This window comes from Lycium barbarum, chromosome 2 (genome assembly GCF_019175385.1).
Source record: "Lycium barbarum isolate Lr01 chromosome 2, ASM1917538v2, whole genome shotgun sequence".
NCBI lineage: Eukaryota > Viridiplantae > Streptophyta > Magnoliopsida > Solanales > Solanaceae > Lycium > Lycium barbarum.
This window is the reverse complement of record NC_083338.1, coordinates 9363618-9384991: the sequence shown is the minus strand read 5'-3', so window position 1 is coordinate 9384991 and position 21374 is coordinate 9363618. Positions and strand designations below refer to the sequence as shown.

Sequence of the window (21374 nt, the reverse complement as noted above, 5' to 3'; positions counted from 1 at the left end):
ACTTTTAGTCAGCCCGCCACATTATCCCACAATGCTTACATATAAATGTCCTAGGAAATCCAAATTATTGAGTTTAACTTTTATAGACAGATGATATAGAATATAATAACTATGGGTAATTGCCCATGATAAATGCAATTAGTAATTGCATTCAAGGGCGTGGTCTAGCAGTTAATGAAGTGGGTGAAAACCTTGAAAATCAAGATTCAAATCTCAATTGAGACAAAAAATACCAGGTGATTTCTTCTCATGTGCCTAAACCTTGGTGGGAAGAGTCACTCGGTACCAGTGCTCAGTGGCGAAGTGAAATTTTTTGCTAAGGGAGTTCATGGTTTAATATATATATATAAAGAGTAATTTTTGACTTATGTACACAATATATACACAGTATAATTTTTAGAGAAAGGTTGTTCAACTAATCACCCTTCACTTTACTTGGCTACGCCACTACCTGTGCTGATGGAGGTACTAAGGGGTCGTTTGGTATACTGGGGGATATCCCATGGTATTAGTTATCCCACCTTCTATATGGGATAACTAATCTCATCAATTTAGTGTAAAAGTTATTCAGGGATTAGCTAATACCTCAAACTAAATGCGGGATAAAGTTAATTTCAAACTCTATCCCAGGATTATTATCCTTATTTCATGTACCAAATGATCCCTAAGTATCCAATAGAATAATCAAGGTGTGGAAACGTTATAAAAACAAATACGATTAGTAAGGCAAACAACCTGCTATAACATCTTGAATTACATTTGATAGTGGGAAAAAAATCACGTTATCGATGTATATAAATTAAATCCTTGACTGTTATATTAAATCCTTAACTGTTATATTCTTGATTGTACATGTTTTATTTGCTAATCAAACCTTCCTTAGGTATTAAGAAAGAAAGTCTTTTGTGCATGTAAAGCAAAATATGTTGAAATAGAAATGTGGGGGAATAGGATTACTACTACATATTCTCCTAAAAGAAACCCAAGCACTAGCTAGCTTTATGCCACCAAGAAATCTCACTTTAGAAACCCAAGCTCTCTTATCTATGCAGCAAAAAACACCAGCCCTGGTTTCTTGTCCTAAATGTGTTTCTTTATGCTTTTCTTTTGCTCTTTATTTTTGGTTGACAGGCCTAGTCAGTGCCTGAAGGGGATTATTAGTTATGAGTTCGGACAAATAATAAGTTTATTTAGATTCTGTATTCGTATTAGGAAATTCATTAAATATAAATAAATACTTTATTTAATTGTCAACCTAATAAATATGATGATTATGAATTCGATAACAAGTTCAGAACTCATAAACTTTAAATTCTGGTGCCTAGTATTCGCCATTCAAATATATAGCTTTCTCTTATGATTTGAAATTGCTCTTTTTTTCCTTTTTCTTTTTTCTCGTTTAACCAGGCAGGCCACTTTTTCTTTATTTTGCTTTTTGATGAGTTAGCGCATAAATTATACTAACATACAACTTGGAACATTCTAAAGTGTAGGATCTGATGCTTTATTAAATTGCACTGTGCGAATGGAATGTGTCTTAACAAGTGTAATATTAAATTTGTCTATGTACTATCTGAAATTGAGCAACCCAACTTATCTTACGTTAAATTATTTGGTCTGTTATTACTTTCATCGTTAGGAAATAATCTTTTTTCTGGTTTTGACGCTTAACAGAGTAACCTGCGCGTAATATAAACCATAATCAAAAGTTGAAGGGTAAATTTAATTTGGACTTTTTTGGCTCAAATAATTTAGATACGTGAAGTCCATCAATTTGATGCTGCTAGCAATGCAACTTATCTTACGTTAAATTATTTGGTCTGTTATTACTTTCATCATTAGGAAATAATCTTGTTTCTTGTTTTGACGCTTAACAGAGTAACCTGTGCGTAATATAAACCACAATCAAAAGTTAAACGGTAAATTTAATTCGGACTTTTTTGGCTCAAAGAATTTAGATACGTGAAGTCCATCAATTTGATGCTGCTGAAGTTTCTCTTAAACAAAATGGCAAATATGAAATGATTTGCTATGACAAGAGTATGAATGGACCAAAAATATAACTAATGATTAAATTGAACAATTTCATATAGTACAAAGGTGAGTTTAACTTCTCTTCCCTATTATAGAGATGATCAACATAATATGGAATTGTTACATAGAATACTAAAGGACACAACAACTCATTCTTTCAATTAATGTGGCACATTTTAACACCTTCATATGCTCAAGCCTTTAATACCGTACATGCTAGTCTAAAGTTAAGGTACACATTAGATACTCCAAAGCTAAAGGTTCGCCAAGGAGAATCTTGATGGGGCTTTCATGATTTCATCCTATGTCCTAAGGAGCTAACTTTATTTATTTTAATCTTTATAGGCACATAGAATCGAAAGAGGATCGTTTCTGAAAAAGAAGATTGCATATATCCAAATGGGAAATTAGTTCTCTTGGTGGTTATTCTGCTTCAATTCAATTATCTTTTTTTTTTTTTTTTTTAATTTAAATTCTTACTTTCTATATTTAGTCACTTTTTAATTTCAATATCGCACATGAGATCATAATTTTAAAAAGTATTTTAATACATTAAATACATTGTTAGTTTAAGTTATTTAAATGTCTCTCCTCAAAGCTATGTACCCAAACAAAATGAAGAAAGTGTTAAACATCCAGTAATTACAGCTCAAGTTTCACAAGGTGTCACATGACCTAACTAATATTATGATAAAAAGCCAAATGAAAATAGTGATAAATAGATAATCTTGATTTTGGCACTGAAAGAAAATATTTTATTCATAAACGCAATAAATCTTTGAATAATCTTGGTAATTCTCTACTTCTTTACTATTTTTGTTATGAAATGGCTAGCAAAACACCTGTTTATAATAATGCAAAATCTAATTTAGCTAGAAACTAGGAAACCAATTCTATATTATTCTGGATATAAATCCTATTAGTGAATTATATGAATACTAAAGCGTAAACAAATTTGGCTTCTTACTCCAACTTTGAATTATGAAGTTTTTGCACGGATTTCCCTTCAAACGCACTAGTCTTTAATATTGGTGCGAAGATTTCCATCTTCTAACATCAAAGGTACCTCCAGAGGAGGTGCTAGCATATGAAATACACTCAAAAGTGTCAAGAAAGAAAATTACATCCAGTATAGAATTATTAATCTAAATACATGGAAAAACCCCAAAGCATAATTATTGCGTATGCACTGGCCAAATGAGATGTTTGCATTTCAAGCAGTAAACAAAACGAAAAAGGTTAGGTCCTATGTGGGATGAAGAGGAAGAAGTGTTGTGTCTTTTAAAAATGGGTTAATGGATTGAATTTGGGTCGAATTACATGTAGATCAATAAAAATAATGCCACATATTTAATTTAAAAAATTCATGTATTTCACATCAGCATTTGTTAAAAGAGGGGCAATTTTAAACTTAAGGGTTATTTTTTAATCTAAATAGGCAAATGGGTGGGAAAGAGGGGCAAATTTGATCCAATAGGTGGAATGAGGACATTTTTAAGTCATTTCTAATATGTTAAGGGTATCTTTGACCATTTTCCGATAATAAAATAAAAATAATGTAGTAAAAAGGGGAAAGGATTACAACAAGAATGTTTGCCTCCACCTTTACTATGGATTATCTATCTGCGGGAGAGAACGAACATGTGACATACGCATAATCCACACATCATAAGTTGCGCTCTAAGAGACCATTTGGTTGGAAAGATTAAGTGTGTTATCCCAGTATAAATTTGGGATTAAATCTATTTTGTATTTGATTGACAGTATTATCTTAAGCCAGAATAAATTTTATACCACAATCATTATTTTGAACCAAACGACCCCTTACTACATATTTTTTTAATGCCTGTCTTCTACATGAATGTTCTGAGGTTCATAACCGTCTTCCTGGATAATGGAAACAAGCAGCAGTAATGAAAATATATTGGTCTAATCCTTCTACATAACCTTTTTATATATATTCAGCAGTACTAATTTGAAAAATTTAGCCAAAATGAAAAGCCAGGTCTTTTCTACAAGACATATGTTACAAAACTGGTCTTACCCAGATGTGAAAATGGTTACTAAATGTCATAGATACATGCCAAGATCAAAAGAAATTAATATACAACTTGGTAAAATTGGTGGTTCTTGAAAAAGACATCAGATGCTGCTATTATATCCACAATACTACTTACAAAACGACGCAGCATCTAGGGTTAAAACAACGAGGCCTGTTGCTGGAACCTTTCACAATAGGAAGTGGTATATGCATATGCCACAATTTTAAACCCGATCCATTGGTGCAGGCACAGACGATGAGTCCGTCGTCGATGCAGGGACAGATGGTGTAGCTGATGCCATGGCAAACTGTACACCTGTTGGCTGCCCAGATTGTACCACAAATGCAAACTGCGCTGTTGCTAATGCTGCTGCCTCCTGCTTCACCAAAGTCCATTCTGTTAGCTTGGTTAGTTGATTGTAAATAGCTGATAAGCTTTAAGTGCTGAAAAACATTTTTAAATGCTGAAATTGATTTTACAAATAAGCAATTACGTGTTTGGATAAAAGTGTTGAAACTGAAAATAAGCAGTTTATGTATTTGGTAAAAAAGCGATGATAAGTTGTTCTTTTTTCTAAAATGACTAATATACCTTATAAAATTTATCAAAAAATATACATTTAAAAGTATCTTTGTAGAAAAAAAGGAGGAACATTGGATATGGGGTGAAGAGAAGTTCGGAATTTTGTTTTGGGAAGGTATTTTGAGAATTAGAAAAAATATTAAGAATAAAATAGTACTCATTCCGTCCCAATTTAAGTGTCTTATTTTCCTTTTAGGTCTATCCCAAAAAGAGTGCCTCTTTCTATATTTAATAAGTTTTCCAATTCTAAATTCTACATGGCAAGTTTAAGAGCACAAGATTTAAAGGATTACACACATCTTTAATTTAAGACCACAACATTTAAAAGTCTCCCTTTGTTTCTCATTGTTTCTCAAAGTCCTGTGCCTGTCAAACTAACACAGTTACATTGGGATGAGGGAGTAAAAAATTTGGTCAAACCAAAAGTGTTTATAAGCTGGTCAAACCAACTTATGGCTTTTGATGGATTTTGGCCAGCTTGTATGCTTAATCAAACACCCTCTATAACTAAAATCACAAGCGCGAGCATTCAAACATTTATTCGGGTGCCTTCCAGAGGAAAATGTACATTAAAATATTTCAAACAGAAGAACTAACACCAACCTCTCTTTGCCTGCGCTGCTGCAAAATGCTGATTGCCCAGACCATGATGTAGCAAGGTAAAAGAAAGCCAATTAACCGAAGCAAGAAAAGCTGCACACCATACATTATTTGGAGATATAATTTCCAGCAGTAACAACAAATATTTTTACGAGAAACAGATAGAAGTAAATAGCACATAATGGATGTAAAAAAGTTACCGAGAAGAAAGCAGATGGATCTTCGTCGTCTCCTCCATCTGCGTCTGCTACAGGCAATGCATGGCGCAAGAGCAGAAAAGCCATTAACTGCCATATTTGTATGTGGGTCATCAGTACTAGCGCAAATTCTGAATTAATATACATGTAGGCATCACTCCAGCCACAAAATAAGGACATATGGCATACATTTTATGATATCTTCCATATCATGGAAATTTAAGAAAATATGTGTGTGTTTGGTACGAAGAAAAACATTTTACAACGAAAAGATTTTGTTGAAAAATGTTTTCCTTGGAAAGAAGTGGTTTTCTTACTTATTTTCTTGTGTTTGGTACATAAACATAAAATATTGTCCCAAAAGTATTTATATATAATCTAGGCAAACACTATGGGGGTGGGGGTAAGGTGTGGGGTGGGGATGAGGCTATGGGGGTGGGGTGGGGTGGGGTAAGGTGGGAAGGAGACAATTAGTGTGGAATGCCTCTTGTGGAACTTGTTTTTTGTAGTTCCTCTAGGGAAGTCATTTTTCCTCTTTTGTAAGGAATTTATTTTCCTAAAGAAAATATTTTCCAAAAATTTGAGTAACCAAACATGGAAAAATTCGACACACCCTATTTCTCTTCATATTTTCTTCACAGGCAATTGAAAACTAGAAAATAAAGAAAACATTGAGATAAATGAATAAGGATAGTGGAAAAAGAAACATCAACGTCCCTAGAAAATTCTCTGATTTACCCACAAGATCAGTTAAGCAAATCTCAGCATTTTGCATTGTTGTTCTCTTTTTTCTTTTTCTTTTTTTTTTCTTTTGACTGGAAGTGACTAAGAGACATTTAGCCACTCCTACAAGGTGAATTAAGCTTGAATGAGGCAACGATAGAAATGCAGTGATCGAGGCTCAGAATTCTAGCTTTTCCTCTGGGACCAATAGCAGTAAATGCTTACAATTAAAGCAGCAGAACGGCAGAATGCGACACCACTTGCATTTGTAGCATTATAATCATCATATTCAGCTTCCAAAAGTTGGCGTTCAGCCTCTCTAATTGCCAAAAGGCGAGGATCGTGTAAATCCAGAGGTGTGCCAGCGATTTGCCATCCTCCCCTGCACAACAATGAAACAACCCAAATAGCTAATGAACTGCGAAGAAATGCTGAATCTCGAAACCAACACCACTTAACTAATATTTATAAAAAAACGTTCAGGTAACAGTATAACACAATAAATTGTTAACACTGTTGTCAAAGGCAAAGCATATTTTGGAACTTTAAGTGCAAACTGCAAATAGAATGAGCACGTCCAAAAAACACCAAAATAATGTCTTTATGCATTAATACAGACACACGCACACCCCACATGCGCACGCAGAAATGTACATATGCGGAGAAAATAACTTAAAGTACAAATAACAATTTTATCAATAAAGGAGTAAGAAATATTTTAGTGAAAAAAAAAAAAAAAGAAAAGAAGAAGAAGAAGCAAAAGCAGGTCAATCTGCACATTTTAAGCATCTAATTCAGATTTAATTACTAGTTTTCTTATACCAAAATTCTAATTTGTTTTCCCTAAACACTAGCACACTCAAGCATGCCTTTAACAATGCTAACTGAAAAGCTACTAGACAAAAAACTTTAGACATAATAACAAAGGAAACATGCACTAAAGAAAGTTATACTCACCCAATATCTATAATAGTTTCCTCCGGTCGAGCTCGAGGAGGGGCAGTGTAATCAGGCTGGTATGGCTGCATGTTGAGAATGAAAATGGTAACTTATTATATATATAATGACCAATAGAAAATGTTAGAATTCAAAAGCATCAAGCTCAATCCCAATTTCTCCAAAATACATAATCAACTATGATCCATAGCGAATTACTGAGCCTCACAGAGGCTTACAAGACAGGATAAAACAACTACAAGTGAATATCTCCAAAAGACAAATAAATAGCCAAACATTGATTGACAAACCTAAGCGTTGATCCTATTCACAATAAAGCAATTCTACTAAATCTTGCCCATTCATGCATATGTGATATATCAAAATCATTATTATAAGTTGATATTTGGGACAAATAAAATATTTCCAATGCTAAAAGTCTATTGCCATACTGAGGTAATTTTCCAAGAAACGTCCTCATAGACCTATATGCTCATATAAAAAAAATGAAACATATAAATTGACTACCATGATTCAATTCCATGTGCTAGAAAGTAGAAAGCAATCCTGGTTTTCCATGACAGATGAAATAGATGGACAATTTAACCAAAAACAAATATTATCTTGCACTTTTTTGATTGAAGATGCTTTTTTCCTTTTGGATGCATGATGAGAACTTGCTTATTTAATAGACAAGTCCTCTAACCAATCTCATAATATGCAAGATATGATACAAAACAACTAAACACAAACATACCTGATGGCAAATCTCACAAGTAATGTCACCCTTCTCATTGCACCAATGTTGAACACATTTTCGATGTGCATACTGCAGGTCAATTGTTTACATTAAAATCACGCGCACTTAAACAGATTTAATATTCCAACTAAAAGCAAAAAGAAAAGCGAATTGAAGAAAGAAAATAAGGCAAACAGGATGTAGAAGAAGACCTCTTGAAATACATCTATAACAAATCATATAATTTATTAACAAATCATATAATTTATCAGTATAATTAAAAGAAAACAGCGACACCAAGAGTTGTGCAACTATATACAGAGGCAATATTAGGAAACCGTAGATAAGACATCAGACCATCAGGATGGATAGCGCCAAGTGTCCAAGCAATCTTCTAGGAATATATAATTAAGTAGTGTCATAACATCAAAGAACTTCTCAGGTAAGTAAATGAATGTGATGATGATGCTACCAGATACCATGATATGAGGCAATGATCTAAGGGAGCAAAATCTTGCTTAAGGAGCTTCAGATAATAGCCTAAGAAAGGGTTGCATCACCACCGAGGAACATGGAGACATAAAAAAACAACCCTAAGGATGAAGAAGACCACCACCATGCAGAGAATAGTCATTTTCCCAGATAGCATACAAAGAAGAGGGCTAATGATTGATTGTTGACACGGCCAATGGAAGATCCTAACTCCAACAAAAGTTGAAGCTGACTTCTCATGCAAGTTTTTTGGAAGCCAAGAGTGGTCATATTAGGGGAAAGTATCTTAACTAACTTTGGATGGTCAAGGAGATTTCTGGTAAACATGTCAGAGAGATTTTCTCTTCATGTACGCTAAGCAACAGAGCAGAAATTTGTACAAAGTTCGACAAGAGAAAGGTCAAATTCTCTGACTACACACAATACATGGTACAAAACTTCCTCCATTATCTAGGGTATATATTACAAGAGAAAAAAGTCGTATCCTTTTCCAAATATCTGGTATCCACTTCCCACAAAACAAACAAAAACCACATAGAACTTCGAATTAACTCAAACGCCTATAATTAAGAAGAGATGGAATATGACTTAATAGAAAGTTAAAACATAGTAAATCTTTTTTATTATAGAGCAAATATGAAACTCCCCACCTATGTTAGCTTTGGACAAGACATCTGATCTCAAGCTATAAAGGAGGAGAGTAGTGGTCGGGTTTCGAAGGCCAGCATTAAAGATGTATTATTATGACGAATCCTTTAATTACTAGATGACCAAAATGGATTCGTAGAAGAGAAGGATTCATATAACTGACACTAACTACCATGGGATTGAGGCATAGTTGATTGATGTAGGATCAGATGCGAACAATAAGGAAAAGGGGGTTACCTTATAAGATTACAAAACCCCTAAAATGTAAGACGTGTGTGTATTAAGTTTCCCCATATCAGTTGTTGGATGTGGAATTTTGGCCAATCCTCGTTTCATTAGCTAGTTCTGAGGTTGAGTTAGGCTCAAAGTCTATTTCTTTACATGGTATCAGAGTCAGACCCATTTCAATTTTTGGTTTACCCGATGTTGGGCGCCCATATTATGTTATCCATACTTCAATTGGCAGGCCTAGGCATCGGTTGTGAGATATGAAATTGGTCTCCTTATATGGTATTAGACAATCCTGATCTCATGAGCTAGGTTTTGCATTTGAGTTAGGTCCAAAGATTCATTTATTTATTGTGTGTGTAGTTAAATACACTTTCGACGCATTCAACAAATGATCAAATTTGCTTACAACAAAGTTACAAGGGAGCTAAAAACAGAAATTTCACCTTGAGACTTCCACTGCAAGCACAAGGGCTCTCCAAATTGTTCAAAGTATCTTCGTCCTGGCAAATGCGGCACTCTCCACCCCGAATTAATGGCACCTCCTCATTACCTTCTTCTTCTTCCACAGCCATTTCCTTCTCCTTTACATTCTTTGAAGAAGAGGCTCCTTCCACTTCCGGTTTCTTCCCGTTTTCAACCACTTCTCCTGATGATGCTCCATCTAGGTTCCCGACCCGGACTCGCTCATCTTTCACCACCAGATTCTCTCCCATTTTTCTATACAACCAACAATATACCTACATGAAAGAACGCCTATTTTCAATCGAATCCCAAATTAGTTCAACTCAGTTATATATGAATAAAGGTAAGATCTTTTCATTCACAAATAAAACACCAACTTCATAGAAAACAATCAAAATAATAACAACCCAGATGATGCTCCATCCGGGTAACAGCCCCGGACCCCGAATCTTTCACCGCCAAATGCTCTCATTTTCAAAAATATACAGCCAACATAAAATATTATGCCACATAGCCCAATGTACAATATTATACCACATTATACCTGGGAAAGCATTATATATAATGTACCAACCTTGTATTGTTTATACACAAATATGGGCTAAACAGGGTAACAAACTCAAACTATGGGCTACGTGGCGTAAATATTGTCTCCCAGTAGACATAGAGCGTAATCCCCCCCCCCCCCCCCCCCCCCCTTTTTTTTTAAACAACCAACAATATTCTAGCTATATAAATAAAAAAAAAAGGTAAGATCAATATAAAACACCAATTTCACAGAAAACAAATAAAATAGTTACATTTCAAAAAAAGAAAAATTGGGTTTAGAAGAAATTCGCTGCCCAAAAACTCCTAATTTCAATCTGATCCCAAAATTAGATGAACTCAGTAATAAAAATATAGGTAAGATCTTCATTCACCATCAAAATAAAAACACCAATTTTATAGAAAACAATCAAAATAATACTAACATTTCAAAAAAATTGCCCAAAAATGACAAAATAATAATAATAATAATAATAATAATAATAATAATAATAATAATCCGTCTCAATTTATGTGTCACCGTTTGACTTGACATAAAATTTAAGAAAGAAAGGAATATTTTAGAAATTTATGGTCTAAAACAAACATTAGATATTTGTCTGACTATAAATTATTTCATTATGACAAAAAGAAAATTTTAAAATTAAATTGCTACTATAAATCATTTGTAAAAGAGAAATTTAAAGTTAAATTATTTTTAAACATTTTTTTTTGTACAGTCTAAAAGGGAAAAGTGTCACATAAATTACGACAAAAGGACTATATGAATAAAGGTAAGATCTTCATCTAAGATCAATGTAAACACCATTTTCATAGAAAACAACCAAAATAACAACACTTCAAAGAAAAAATTGGGTTTAGAAAAAAGTCACAAAAAAAAAATAAAAAAAATTGAAAGGATACAAAAGAAGGTAACTTGGGTACACACCTAGGATAAAAGGATAATTTTAAAATTAAATTATTTCTAATTATTATAGAAATGTGATATTTTTTTCAGGATAGACTGAAAAGGAAAATGGGTCGCGAGGGAATATATGAATAGAGGTAAGATCTTCATATACAATCAAAATAAAACACCAGTTTCACAGAAAACAATCAAAATAACAACATTTCAAAGAAAAAATTGGGTTTAGTAAAAAGTCACAAAAAAAAAATAAAAAAATTGAAAGGATACAAAAAAAGAAGAAGGTAAATTGGGTAACATACATAGGATAAAACGGTAATTTTATAAATAAAATTGCTTCTAATTATAGAAAGATAACATTTTTTCTTTTGACGGACTAAAAAGAAAAATGTATCGTGAGGGAATATATGAATAAAGGTAAGATCAAAGTAAAACACCAGTTTGACAGAAAACAATCAAAATAACAACATTTAAAAAAAAATGGGTTTAGAAAAAATTCACAAAAGAATAATAATTAAAAAGGTACTATAAAAGAAGGTAAATTACCTAGGAAATTCTATTGAAGAAATTCACCGCCCAAGCCGAGAAACTCAGCAAGAACAGAGAATTTCTAAGCATTCGGATTTGAGAGAAAATTCAACTCAAAATGCAAAACAAAAAATTATTTTTTACAAAAATGAAACAAAGAAAATAATGTAAAATGTACCTGAAAAAAAAAAGAGAGAGAATTTAGAAAATGTGTAAAGGGAAACGAAAAATTAGCGAATTTGTTGCAAAGCCAATAAAAAGTTAATGGAAGATGTGGAGTTTTTTTATTTTTTTGTTTTTGTTTGTTTGTTTGTTTGTTTTATTTCCTTAGCTGTCTTCATGTAAAATTGATCCAATTAGATGCTTTACAGCTTTATTTTATTGTTCTTTGGAATAATGCATGCAACAATGCCGTTGATTTTCTTAAATTTGTTAAAAGTAAGTCTTTGTTTAGAGTTAATTATTACAAACACACCTAAACTATTATGAGTAAATTTCCTAAAAGTCACCCATTTATTCAAATTGTTTTAGAATATCACTTTTGTTTCTTTTACTCCCTCCGTTTCATATTACTTGATCACTTTTCTTTTTACACGTCACTTAAGAAATCATAAATAAAAGTGTATTTTTACTGCATTTTCCTTATCTATCTCCAATTAAATGCATTCTAATCAATATTAATTACTTTAAAAAATAATTAACGTTAAGGACAAACTAGGAAAGATGTAATTAATTCTATCTTGGTTTTGTAAATGAATAAGTATTTTGGGACATATATTCTTAGTAATGTGGACAACTAATATGGGACGAGGGATTAATATTAGAATATCATAATATTAGAATATCATCCAACTATCACTATTTTTCAAAATTTACTTAAGCACGCAAAACCCTCATTCTCTCCTACTTGACATGTCACGTCCCATGAAATTTTATTTAATATTCCCTCCATCCCATAATAAGTGTCACCTTAGCTAAAAAAGTTTGTCCCATAATAAGTGTCGAAAACAAAACATAAATTGGCTAGTTTTTTCCAACTCTACCCTTAGACAAAAACTAACAAGTTAAAATAACATCTAAATGATGATTGGAAAAGCCATATAGTAACTTGGTATTATTGCATTCCCAATTTCAAAAGGATTATGACTAGTGCACGCTCTAACCAAGAGGAAAAAGTAATTTATTTTTATTATAAATAGATAATTTAGTAAACTTCATGGTGCATTATTGTTTCTTAATATGCGTGTATTTGACTAAAGTGACACTTATTATGGTACGGAGGGAGTAATAAATTTATTTAACTTATCTTATCATTTAACTCAAAATCCAAACCCATTTAACCGATCAACCCATATCTTGTACTCATTCAATCTGGTTAGAAAACATCAAACAAGCTAACGCGATGCCAAGTGGCTTTAGGATTTTAGGGGGTTAGGGAAGCCAACAAAATTTCATGAATACCAACTTTTCCTATAGTTCTCACTGATGTCACAGACATAAAAAGATATGGTAGAACTCAGATTTGAGTTGGGACCTCCTAGAACTCAGATTTGAGTTGGGACCTCCTAGTGATAAGAGACATAGGGTTAAAGAGAGCCAAAAAAGGATCTATTTGGGAAACAAATCATAAACAAGTGAACAAGCGCACGAGTACGTAGTACCTGATTCAAGCTCAAATCGTATGAATTAGGCCATCTCCAACCTTGCATATTTTTTACACCAAATGCTATTTTGATGTAAAAAATAGTGTTTTGGAGCTCCAACCTTGCTCTATTTTTTGCACCATTTTAGTGCATGAATAGTGTTGCACCAAATTTGATGCAACACTATTCATTGCACCATTACTATTCATTAATAATTTATTATTCTTTTTTTTTATTATAGAACACTTTTAATTTAACATATTATAAATTTTTATTATTCTTTTTTTATTATATAACACTTTTAATTTAACATATTATAAATTTTAATTTTACATTTAGATTCCTAATATACCTATTCATTTACACCATTACTATTCATTACTATTTTTTTTTATTACATAACACTTTTGATTTAACATATTATAAATTTTAATTTATAATTTTAGATTCCTAATATACCTAATTATTTTTTATGTAATATCTTATAATATTAATTTTACATCTTAATTTTGGAGTGTAAGTTTTATAAATTAATTTTCGTATATATTATTTTATATAAAATTGTAAGTTAATTTTATTATAAGTTATAATTGTATTAAAAAATATAACCATCACAAAAATGAAAAGTGCAAATATAAAATATAATATGTTGTTAATAAATAACACAATGTTCAATAACATAATAATTTCGAATATATAACACAATTATAACACAATGTTCAATAACAACACAATGATAAATAACATAACAATGTTCAATACATTAAAATTGAAAATACATCAAACAACATAATAATTTAGAAAATTATAACAATAATTTAGTACTCTGGTAGGTCGTTTCCAAATCCACCAATATCATTAAAATATTGAGTGTATGGGGTAGAGGATTGTTGTGGTTGTGACTGTTGAAATTGTTGACTTCTTTTATCCATTATTCGTTTTTGTTCTTGTCGAATAAATTCATGAATATTTGGATCACCAATAGAATCTAAATTCGACAATAAAATTTTATTTTCTTCATTAAATTCTTTTAGTTTCAAAGCTCTATCTTTCATCTCCAAATCTCGCTGCCTGTCTGCGCCTGACTTTGCCAACAACTCAACAAGCCGATTATTTTCTGATTTGGACGAATTAAAATTGACTGATTTAATAAATAAACAGATTATAAATTTATTTAAAAGTTAATTAGATTGAGATGAACTGGATTAAGACGAGCTAAACAATGGTCATAATCCAACCCCCCACACCCTAACTTTTACATAGTTTTGAGTTATTTGTTTGTTTTTTATAATTTGTTTAATCAACTAGTAATAAATTTATTTCTTTTGATGTTTTCTAACCGTGCTAAATGAGTGTAGTTTGGATTGGGTTGAGTTAAATAAAATCATTATTAAAGAAATATATAATATGTGACATGGCGTGCCAATTGGGAGAGAAGAAAGGTTTTGTGTGTTTAGTATATTTTGAGGAAAATAGGGACAGTTGAGTGATATTCTAGTCCAAAAAAATAAAAGTGATATTAGAAGACAATTCTCAGTACATGGGTGACCTTTTAGGGAATTTTCTCATCTACTTTTATCTTTTCGCGAGTTTCATACCTTAACTATCCATTGTTTAATTTACCTATCTAAACTATCACTATCTTTGTATTAAAACACACCTCGATGCTGAATTATTTGTCGTTTTAAAAGTTCTAGACACTACTTTTAACCCATTTTTATTAAACTAGGGAACCCGCAGCAGCTACCCTTTGGTGTGGTAAATCCAGCTCCTAATGTAATAGCCCCCAAACAACACATGAGATGTAAACCACACTAGGCAAGCCCCGTGTGAGGAGCTCAGACTAAGAAGGTTGTTCGCGAAGGAAATCGATCTCAGGTGTCCCATATGAGAAACCACTCGCTGAACCAACGAAGCCACTAAAATTTTGTCATTAATGGAGATGACACATAAATAGAGTAAACATTTAATGGAGAGAGATTATAAGTTATGCATAAATAAGGGTAAAGTTAGTCAAATACCCCTTCTAATTAATACTCCTCCATTCATTTTTACTTGTCCTGTAAACTAAAAATAGATGTACACTTTTACTTGTCAAATTTGGAAAATCGAGATATAATTTACCATGTCATACTTCCTTTACCCTTATTATTATTGATTATTCGGTTGGAAACTTCAAGAAACGGTTAATGGCTGCCGAACTTTTAAAATATTTTGGTTGATTTCAAGCATTAAATGAGTTAGTAATAATTGGGCGATAAAGGAAAATTGTCATTCACTGTATAGCTTCTTAAGGGTGTGCCAAGTCAATACAGTACAAGTAAAATTAGATGAAGGAAGTATTTTTTAAGGGCGCGCAAAACTATAATTTGAACGGAGGTAGTATAGTCATATAAATTTATTATTTTATGTAAAAAGAGTGCGTTACGATGAGAACTCCTAACTACTTTGGTAATGAATGTGCCCCTTTAATACATGTTTTCTTCAACAACACTAAATTTATTTTGGGGGTTGGGGAGTTTAAGGTCAAGGTGAAAATTTCGCACAAGTAGTATCATTCTGCGTCATTGTTTAAAATTTGGTCCTCGTTTAAGAAATTTGTGCAAAATTACATAGGCTGTCAGCATTATATATTCGGAAGAATGAAAAATTATGCGTTGGCGAGACATAATTTTATACAAGTTATGTCTGCTGGGGCATAATTTTGATTCAATCTTCATTATATTAGTTTGTTAAATTATTTATAAATCTTGCTAGATTGACAAATCTTACATTGTTCACAAGTTATGTTGGGTGGACTATATCTTTGATACAATCAGCCTTGTAGTATCTTGTTAAATTGTTCAACTAATGTTGATTGACAAATCTTACATGTGTTATTCAATTATTTATATATTTTGCTAAATGGTCAAAACTCATTCTACCTATCTTGTTACATTATTCTGAAATTTACTGTATCATCAAACAAACTTGTACGTGTTATTTAATTGTTCACAAAATTTACCTGCATTGTTTACCAATGTTGACTCCTAGAGCTGAGCTAGAACAGAGGCAAGAAAAAATTGGTAAGCTTTAATGGCATCTTTGCTACTCAGGTTAATTCTCATTCTTTGTTAATGCTATTGTTCAATCACATCTATTGTAATTTGTACATAACAACTCATATTCTTCCAAGTTATTGAGCAAAAGAAAAAAAAGGAGTGAAACAGTATTATTATGTGGAAAGAAAAATACAAAAATTACATGAGGGAGAAATTTATGTGGCATCACGTCTATTTTGTACACACATGGAGATCGGCACAGTTTGCCTTGTGACCCAAATCTTGTGCGCACAAGCTCAATTCTTTTTTCTTTTTACTAGCCTACTAATTTCTTCTACCAGAAATTTGAAAAAAGAGAGAGAGAGAGAGAGAGAGCCAAATGGGATTCTTGAAGCCAAATGTTAGATTGTGGCTTAGGTGATAAAGAGTTCTATAACTATTCACTAATTTGATGAATGAGAGTAGCTAATAATGTCAGCCACTTAGATAGCCACTCATTTCTCTATTCCAAGAATGAATTATGTGGTCTTCATCTATAATATTTAATCACTTGTTAGTAAAAGGGGGTCAAGGGAGAATAAACAAAATTTCCTAAATCCTTGTAATGGAGAAACAATCTTGTTTAATATCTTATCAAGAACTTGCTATGGCTTAATTAAGGTACGTTTCACAATAATTAATTTATTCTTTATTGTATTCTCCAATAAAGTACTAGTCTTTTCTCTGCTTTCTTACATTTTCCTTGTAAATTTTCCTTGTAATGCTAGAATGAACATGAAAATTTCTAACAATTGAATGAACCTGTCTTGAATTTATACTACCAAATAAAGTGCTAAAAAGTTCCAACTTTTAATGCAGGAATATGGCTCATTTTGTGATTTTTCCAGTTTGTTTGCTTGCAATTGCCTCACTTGTAAAGGGGAATGGTAGAGGAGGGTGGATCAATGCTCATGCTACCTTCTACGGAGATGATGATGCCTCAGGAACAAGGGGTATGCAAACATTTTTTTTGTTCTCCCTTTTTTCATATTTTGGTTAAACTAAATTTGCTTTATTATTAGTCCATTCATCCCGGTTAGCAGTTGTAGCTCCAGATCAAGGCCACAATCGATATCGTCACTAGAATCAAGATTGACACTATCATCAATAGCATCATTATCATCAAAACCTTTTGGCTTGTCATCTAGGAACTTATTTAGGAATACTATAATCGTAGGAACTTGTTTAGGAATACTATAATGAAAGGAATATAGGAGTTCGTCGTTAAGTGTTTATACAAATAGGATCGTCATGTTCCTATGGACGTTATCACCAAAATACCCCTAGAGGGGGATAAGGCCAAGCGAAGGGAAAATGGCTTTTCATGAGATGGGAAATATGTAGGTGAATCTGGGATCTCGAGTTAGATAATTTTAAAAAATGAGTATGATTTCATTACATTTATATATTTTGATTGATTTTTGCATGCGTATTACATAGTTCAAGAGAAAACCAAGGGTTCAATTGAGGCCATATAACTCCCATAATTTTGTCTTTGTTTATGAGGGTTCTTATTTACTCCGATTGGGTGAGCTTGCTCACGTTGCTTGTTACAAACCTGGATAAACGAGGAGAGTTACGGTAGGCTAATAGTTAATGAATCGTTGTGTTCGGACTCTATTGTGGATTTTTGATCACAGTCTCCACATGGCCCTCTTATCTTTTTCCTTCTTCAATATCTGGTCATGGAAGAAGGAACCGAGAAGAAGGTATCAGCAACATCTGGTTTTATTGCGGGATAGCTCATGATGTTCATATCTATCTATTATGCGCCTCTACATCTAGCATGTAGACCTCATACATAACTGTCCTAGCTCGGCTTCTGGAGTTTGAGTCTCAAGCTAGGGATCACCACTTCCTTTAGCAGAAACTCCGTTATGAAATGACAATCGATATAGATAATAAAACTAGCTAATTTCATGATGAATCCTCACGCTATGTCGACTCTTGTTAAATTTTATTGCTTGTATTTCCAACAGGTGGTGCTTGTGGTTATGGGAATCTATACAACCAAGGTTATGGAACCAAAACTGCAGCTTTGAGCGCAGCTCTGTTCAACAATGGGTTGAGTTGTGGATCTTGCTATGAGATTAAGTGTGTGAATGAACACAAATGGTGCTTACGAGGCTCTATTAAGGTTACAGCAACTAATTTACGTCCACCAAATACTGCCCTTCCTAGCAGCGCTGGTGGCTGGTGCAACCCTCCACTTCACCACTTTGACCTTTCCCAGCCTATCTTCTAGCACATTGCCCAATACAGAGCTGGAATTGTCCCTATTGCTTATAGAAGGTATGTTCTATTGGTTTTATGATATTTTGTCCAATATATGCTTGTTTAAGTGACTTTTCTTCCAATTTACTTTTCAATCTTCATATTCATGCTCGTTATACGCGTGAAATACACACACTTTATCCAACTCAGGTGTGAAGTTGCCGCATACTTTTAGTGGCCGAGACTTTCACTAAAGAGATTCAAAATATAACAAAATAAACAAAGCAAAGAAGTCAAGGAGATTCAACATCTATAATATATACATAAAATATAATTTTGACTTTATATATACATTTAATTTTCCGACAAAAGGAATTCGGATGAACTCCCTTGCGCCCCTAGCTCTGCTCATGCATATGTTAAGTCAACGATCAGAGTCATTTAAAAAGACTTGTTTTAATCAATTTGAGGTGTTTGAATGAAATCCTCTGGAGTAGAGGGTTAGGAGTAGAAATCAATGCAAGTGTATGTGTCTATTTGACTATTCGACCTTCTTTACTGTAGTGGGGCACTATAGTTATTTTGGTATTAACTAAGATATCTTTTGATTGTTAAAGCTAAAGTGTGAAAATCAGTGAACCCCATGTGTTTTCAGTGGTCTCACTTGACATTCTTACTGAAAATTTTACTTGGGCAAGGCTCCAGTTTGGCTATTCTAGAGCTTACACTTAACCCTTTAATCTATCTTGATTTCTGAGCAAATTTCAAATAGGATAAACACGGTCTTGACTCATGACCATATTTTCTGCTCTTGCCAACCAAAAATTGCAAAAAGGATATTATCCCGAATAACGTCAGTGTCCATGCCACCTTACACCCTACCTCGATTGACTAGTCCACCGAATATTTTTGCTGCATGCCACCAGCACAGGTACTATGTCCATCAAGATTTAGATAAATGCGAAAGAATCACCTAGCACTTATTCTATTGGAATTTAAACTCTGGTTTTCCATGGTCCATTTTAGCTTCATTAACCATTAGGTTACACCTATGAAAGCTCACAATAGAATCAATTAACATAAACTATATTGGCAACTTTTGCAGGGTACCCTGCAGAAGAAATGGAGGCATCAGATTCGCCATCAATGGACACTCTTACTTCAACTTGGTACTAGTGACTAATGTTGCCGGTGCCGGGGATGTTCGTGCAGTAGCCATTAAAGGATCAAAAACCAAATGGCAATCTATGTCAAGAAACTGGGGCCAAAACTGGCAAAGCAACAGTTTTCTAAATGGACAAAGCCTTTCATTTAAGGTTACCACAAGTGATGGGCATAGTGTGGTCTCTAACAATGTTGCCCCAGCCAGCTGGTCCTTTGGGCAGACATACACTGGTGGTCAGTTCCACTGAAAGGGTTGCACTAAATATTCGGCTGTAAGAATTATATATGCTGATTTGTGGATGCATGGTTCAAAACTCTGAGGAATTGAATAATGAGCCCATCTCTCTGACTTTCTCCACTTAAATATCAATTTTTTGTAGGCTCTGAACCTATAACGTGGCGTGTCCCTAACCCACATATCATGTGATACACTCTTACCACTTCACTAAGACCCTGTCAGCCATTGCCATGGGAGTCAGCCCTTGGAATTTGGGTCTTGATGAGTATATTTTGAAGTTGTCCTTTTGTCATTTAATTTGGATAATTTAAAGGTAGCCTAGCTTTGGGACCCTATAATCTTTGAGGCTATTGTTTTCAGTCTTTTCTTTAGTTTATGTATCTTTGTTTTCCTTCTGTTGCAATGAAGTGGTGGACTCTTTTACCACCCTCATTTAGTAGTGTATGAGTTGGAAACTTTTTTCTCCTAAGCTTTAGTTGTAGATAGATATTGTTGCTTGTGTTATTGTTTAATAATAGAGTTAACAAGTGCAGCAATGAGCAATGGACATGATGCTTATCTATTAAACCTGTTCATTATTCTTGTTTCGTATTACTATATGTTCTTATCTATTAAACTTTTTCATCATTCTTCTTTTGTATTACTATATTTTCCTTTCTTTTTTCTTTCTGTTATTTTGCCTTGTAGTGTTATCTTTCACATTTCTTTATTCCTAGATCCTGAAGCTGTTAATACACTACTATGTATAAGAAACAACCTTCAAGCACAATGGAATGATGGGATAGTTCTTTTTTTCTTTTGGTCTAACCATCTGGACTTATCTGACACCTATTTGCCCGAATAATTAGGTTTGCACCGAGTAAGTCCACTAAGGTGGTAAAACCCCCCTACCAAAAAGTCTTCCTTTTTCGTGGTTCCAACCCGAAGCCTTTTATTAAGGGCGAAGAAACCCAAACATCTCACGACACCCCTTAGTGGTGAATACGTAACGAGTTGAAGATGTCATGATTCCAGTCTTTACAGAGTGACTTCGATGGGCTTATAAATCTCTAGCAAAATATAAGTCATTACAATAGTCACTGCTACAGAAAGAAGATAAAGGTATGTTGCTCAGACTCTTCAAAATGCAACCGGGTGCATGTCGGATCCTCTATAAGCAGTAGACTTTTGAAGGATCTGACACTGGTGCGAAAACATTTTGAAAAGTCAGAACAACATAAGTTAAAGGTACTTAATTAAGATTATGAAAAGTGAAATAAGGGGAATATGTCATTAATTTCAATCTTTTACGGGATTTATATATCTAACTTCATATATTTTCCAGTGGTTTTATTAAGAGGTGCTCCAGGCAACATAGTCAAACACATCAAC

General features: G+C 33.1%; 1 protein-coding gene and 1 pseudogene across 9 annotated transcripts; one reads left to right on the top strand and one right to left on the bottom strand.

The window, feature by feature from the left end:
• Nucleotides 1-3958: 3958 nt before the first annotated feature.
• LOC132626087 (uncharacterized) lies at nucleotides 3959-11989 on the bottom strand. Of its 9 annotated transcripts, none has more exons than XM_060340820.1 (8): nucleotides 11843-11989; nucleotides 9668-9961; nucleotides 7872-7943; nucleotides 7136-7200; nucleotides 6404-6560; nucleotides 5459-5545; nucleotides 5262-5351; nucleotides 3959-4452 (listed from the first exon to the last, which is right to left on the bottom strand). In XM_060340820.1, exons 2-8 carry the CDS (start codon nucleotides 9935-9937, stop codon nucleotides 4300-4302), a joined length of 894 nt encoding a protein of 297 aa, XP_060196803.1. In that variant the 5' UTR covers nucleotides 9938-9961; nucleotides 11843-11989; the 3' UTR covers nucleotides 3959-4299. The 9 variants fall into 9 exon arrangements, with proteins under 9 accessions (XP_060196803.1, XP_060196805.1, XP_060196802.1 ...); XM_060340822.1 differs by having other exon boundaries at nucleotides 9668-9977; nucleotides 11843-11934; XM_060340819.1 differs by lacking the exon at nucleotides 11843-11989 and adding an exon at nucleotides 11683-11835.
• Nucleotides 11990-17210: 5221 nt separating this feature from the next.
• On the top strand, nucleotides 17211-20419 carry LOC132628321 (expansin-A1-like; annotated as a pseudogene).
• The last annotated feature ends 955 nt before the right edge of the window (nucleotides 20420-21374 follow it).

What these genes read in the sequence shown, in the direction of transcription:
- LOC132626087 (XM_060340818.1), bottom strand. An exon ending in GAAACTATTATAGATATTGG is followed by an intron (nt 6,561 to 7,135) that starts GTGAGTATAACT and finishes ATTGTTGTGCAG; the next exon opens with GGGAGGATGGCAAATCGCTG. An exon ending in AGCAGCGCAGGCAAAGAGAG is followed by an intron (nt 4,453 to 5,261) that starts GTTGGTGTTAGT and finishes TTGGTGAAGCAG; the next exon opens with GAGGCAGCAGCATTAGCAAC.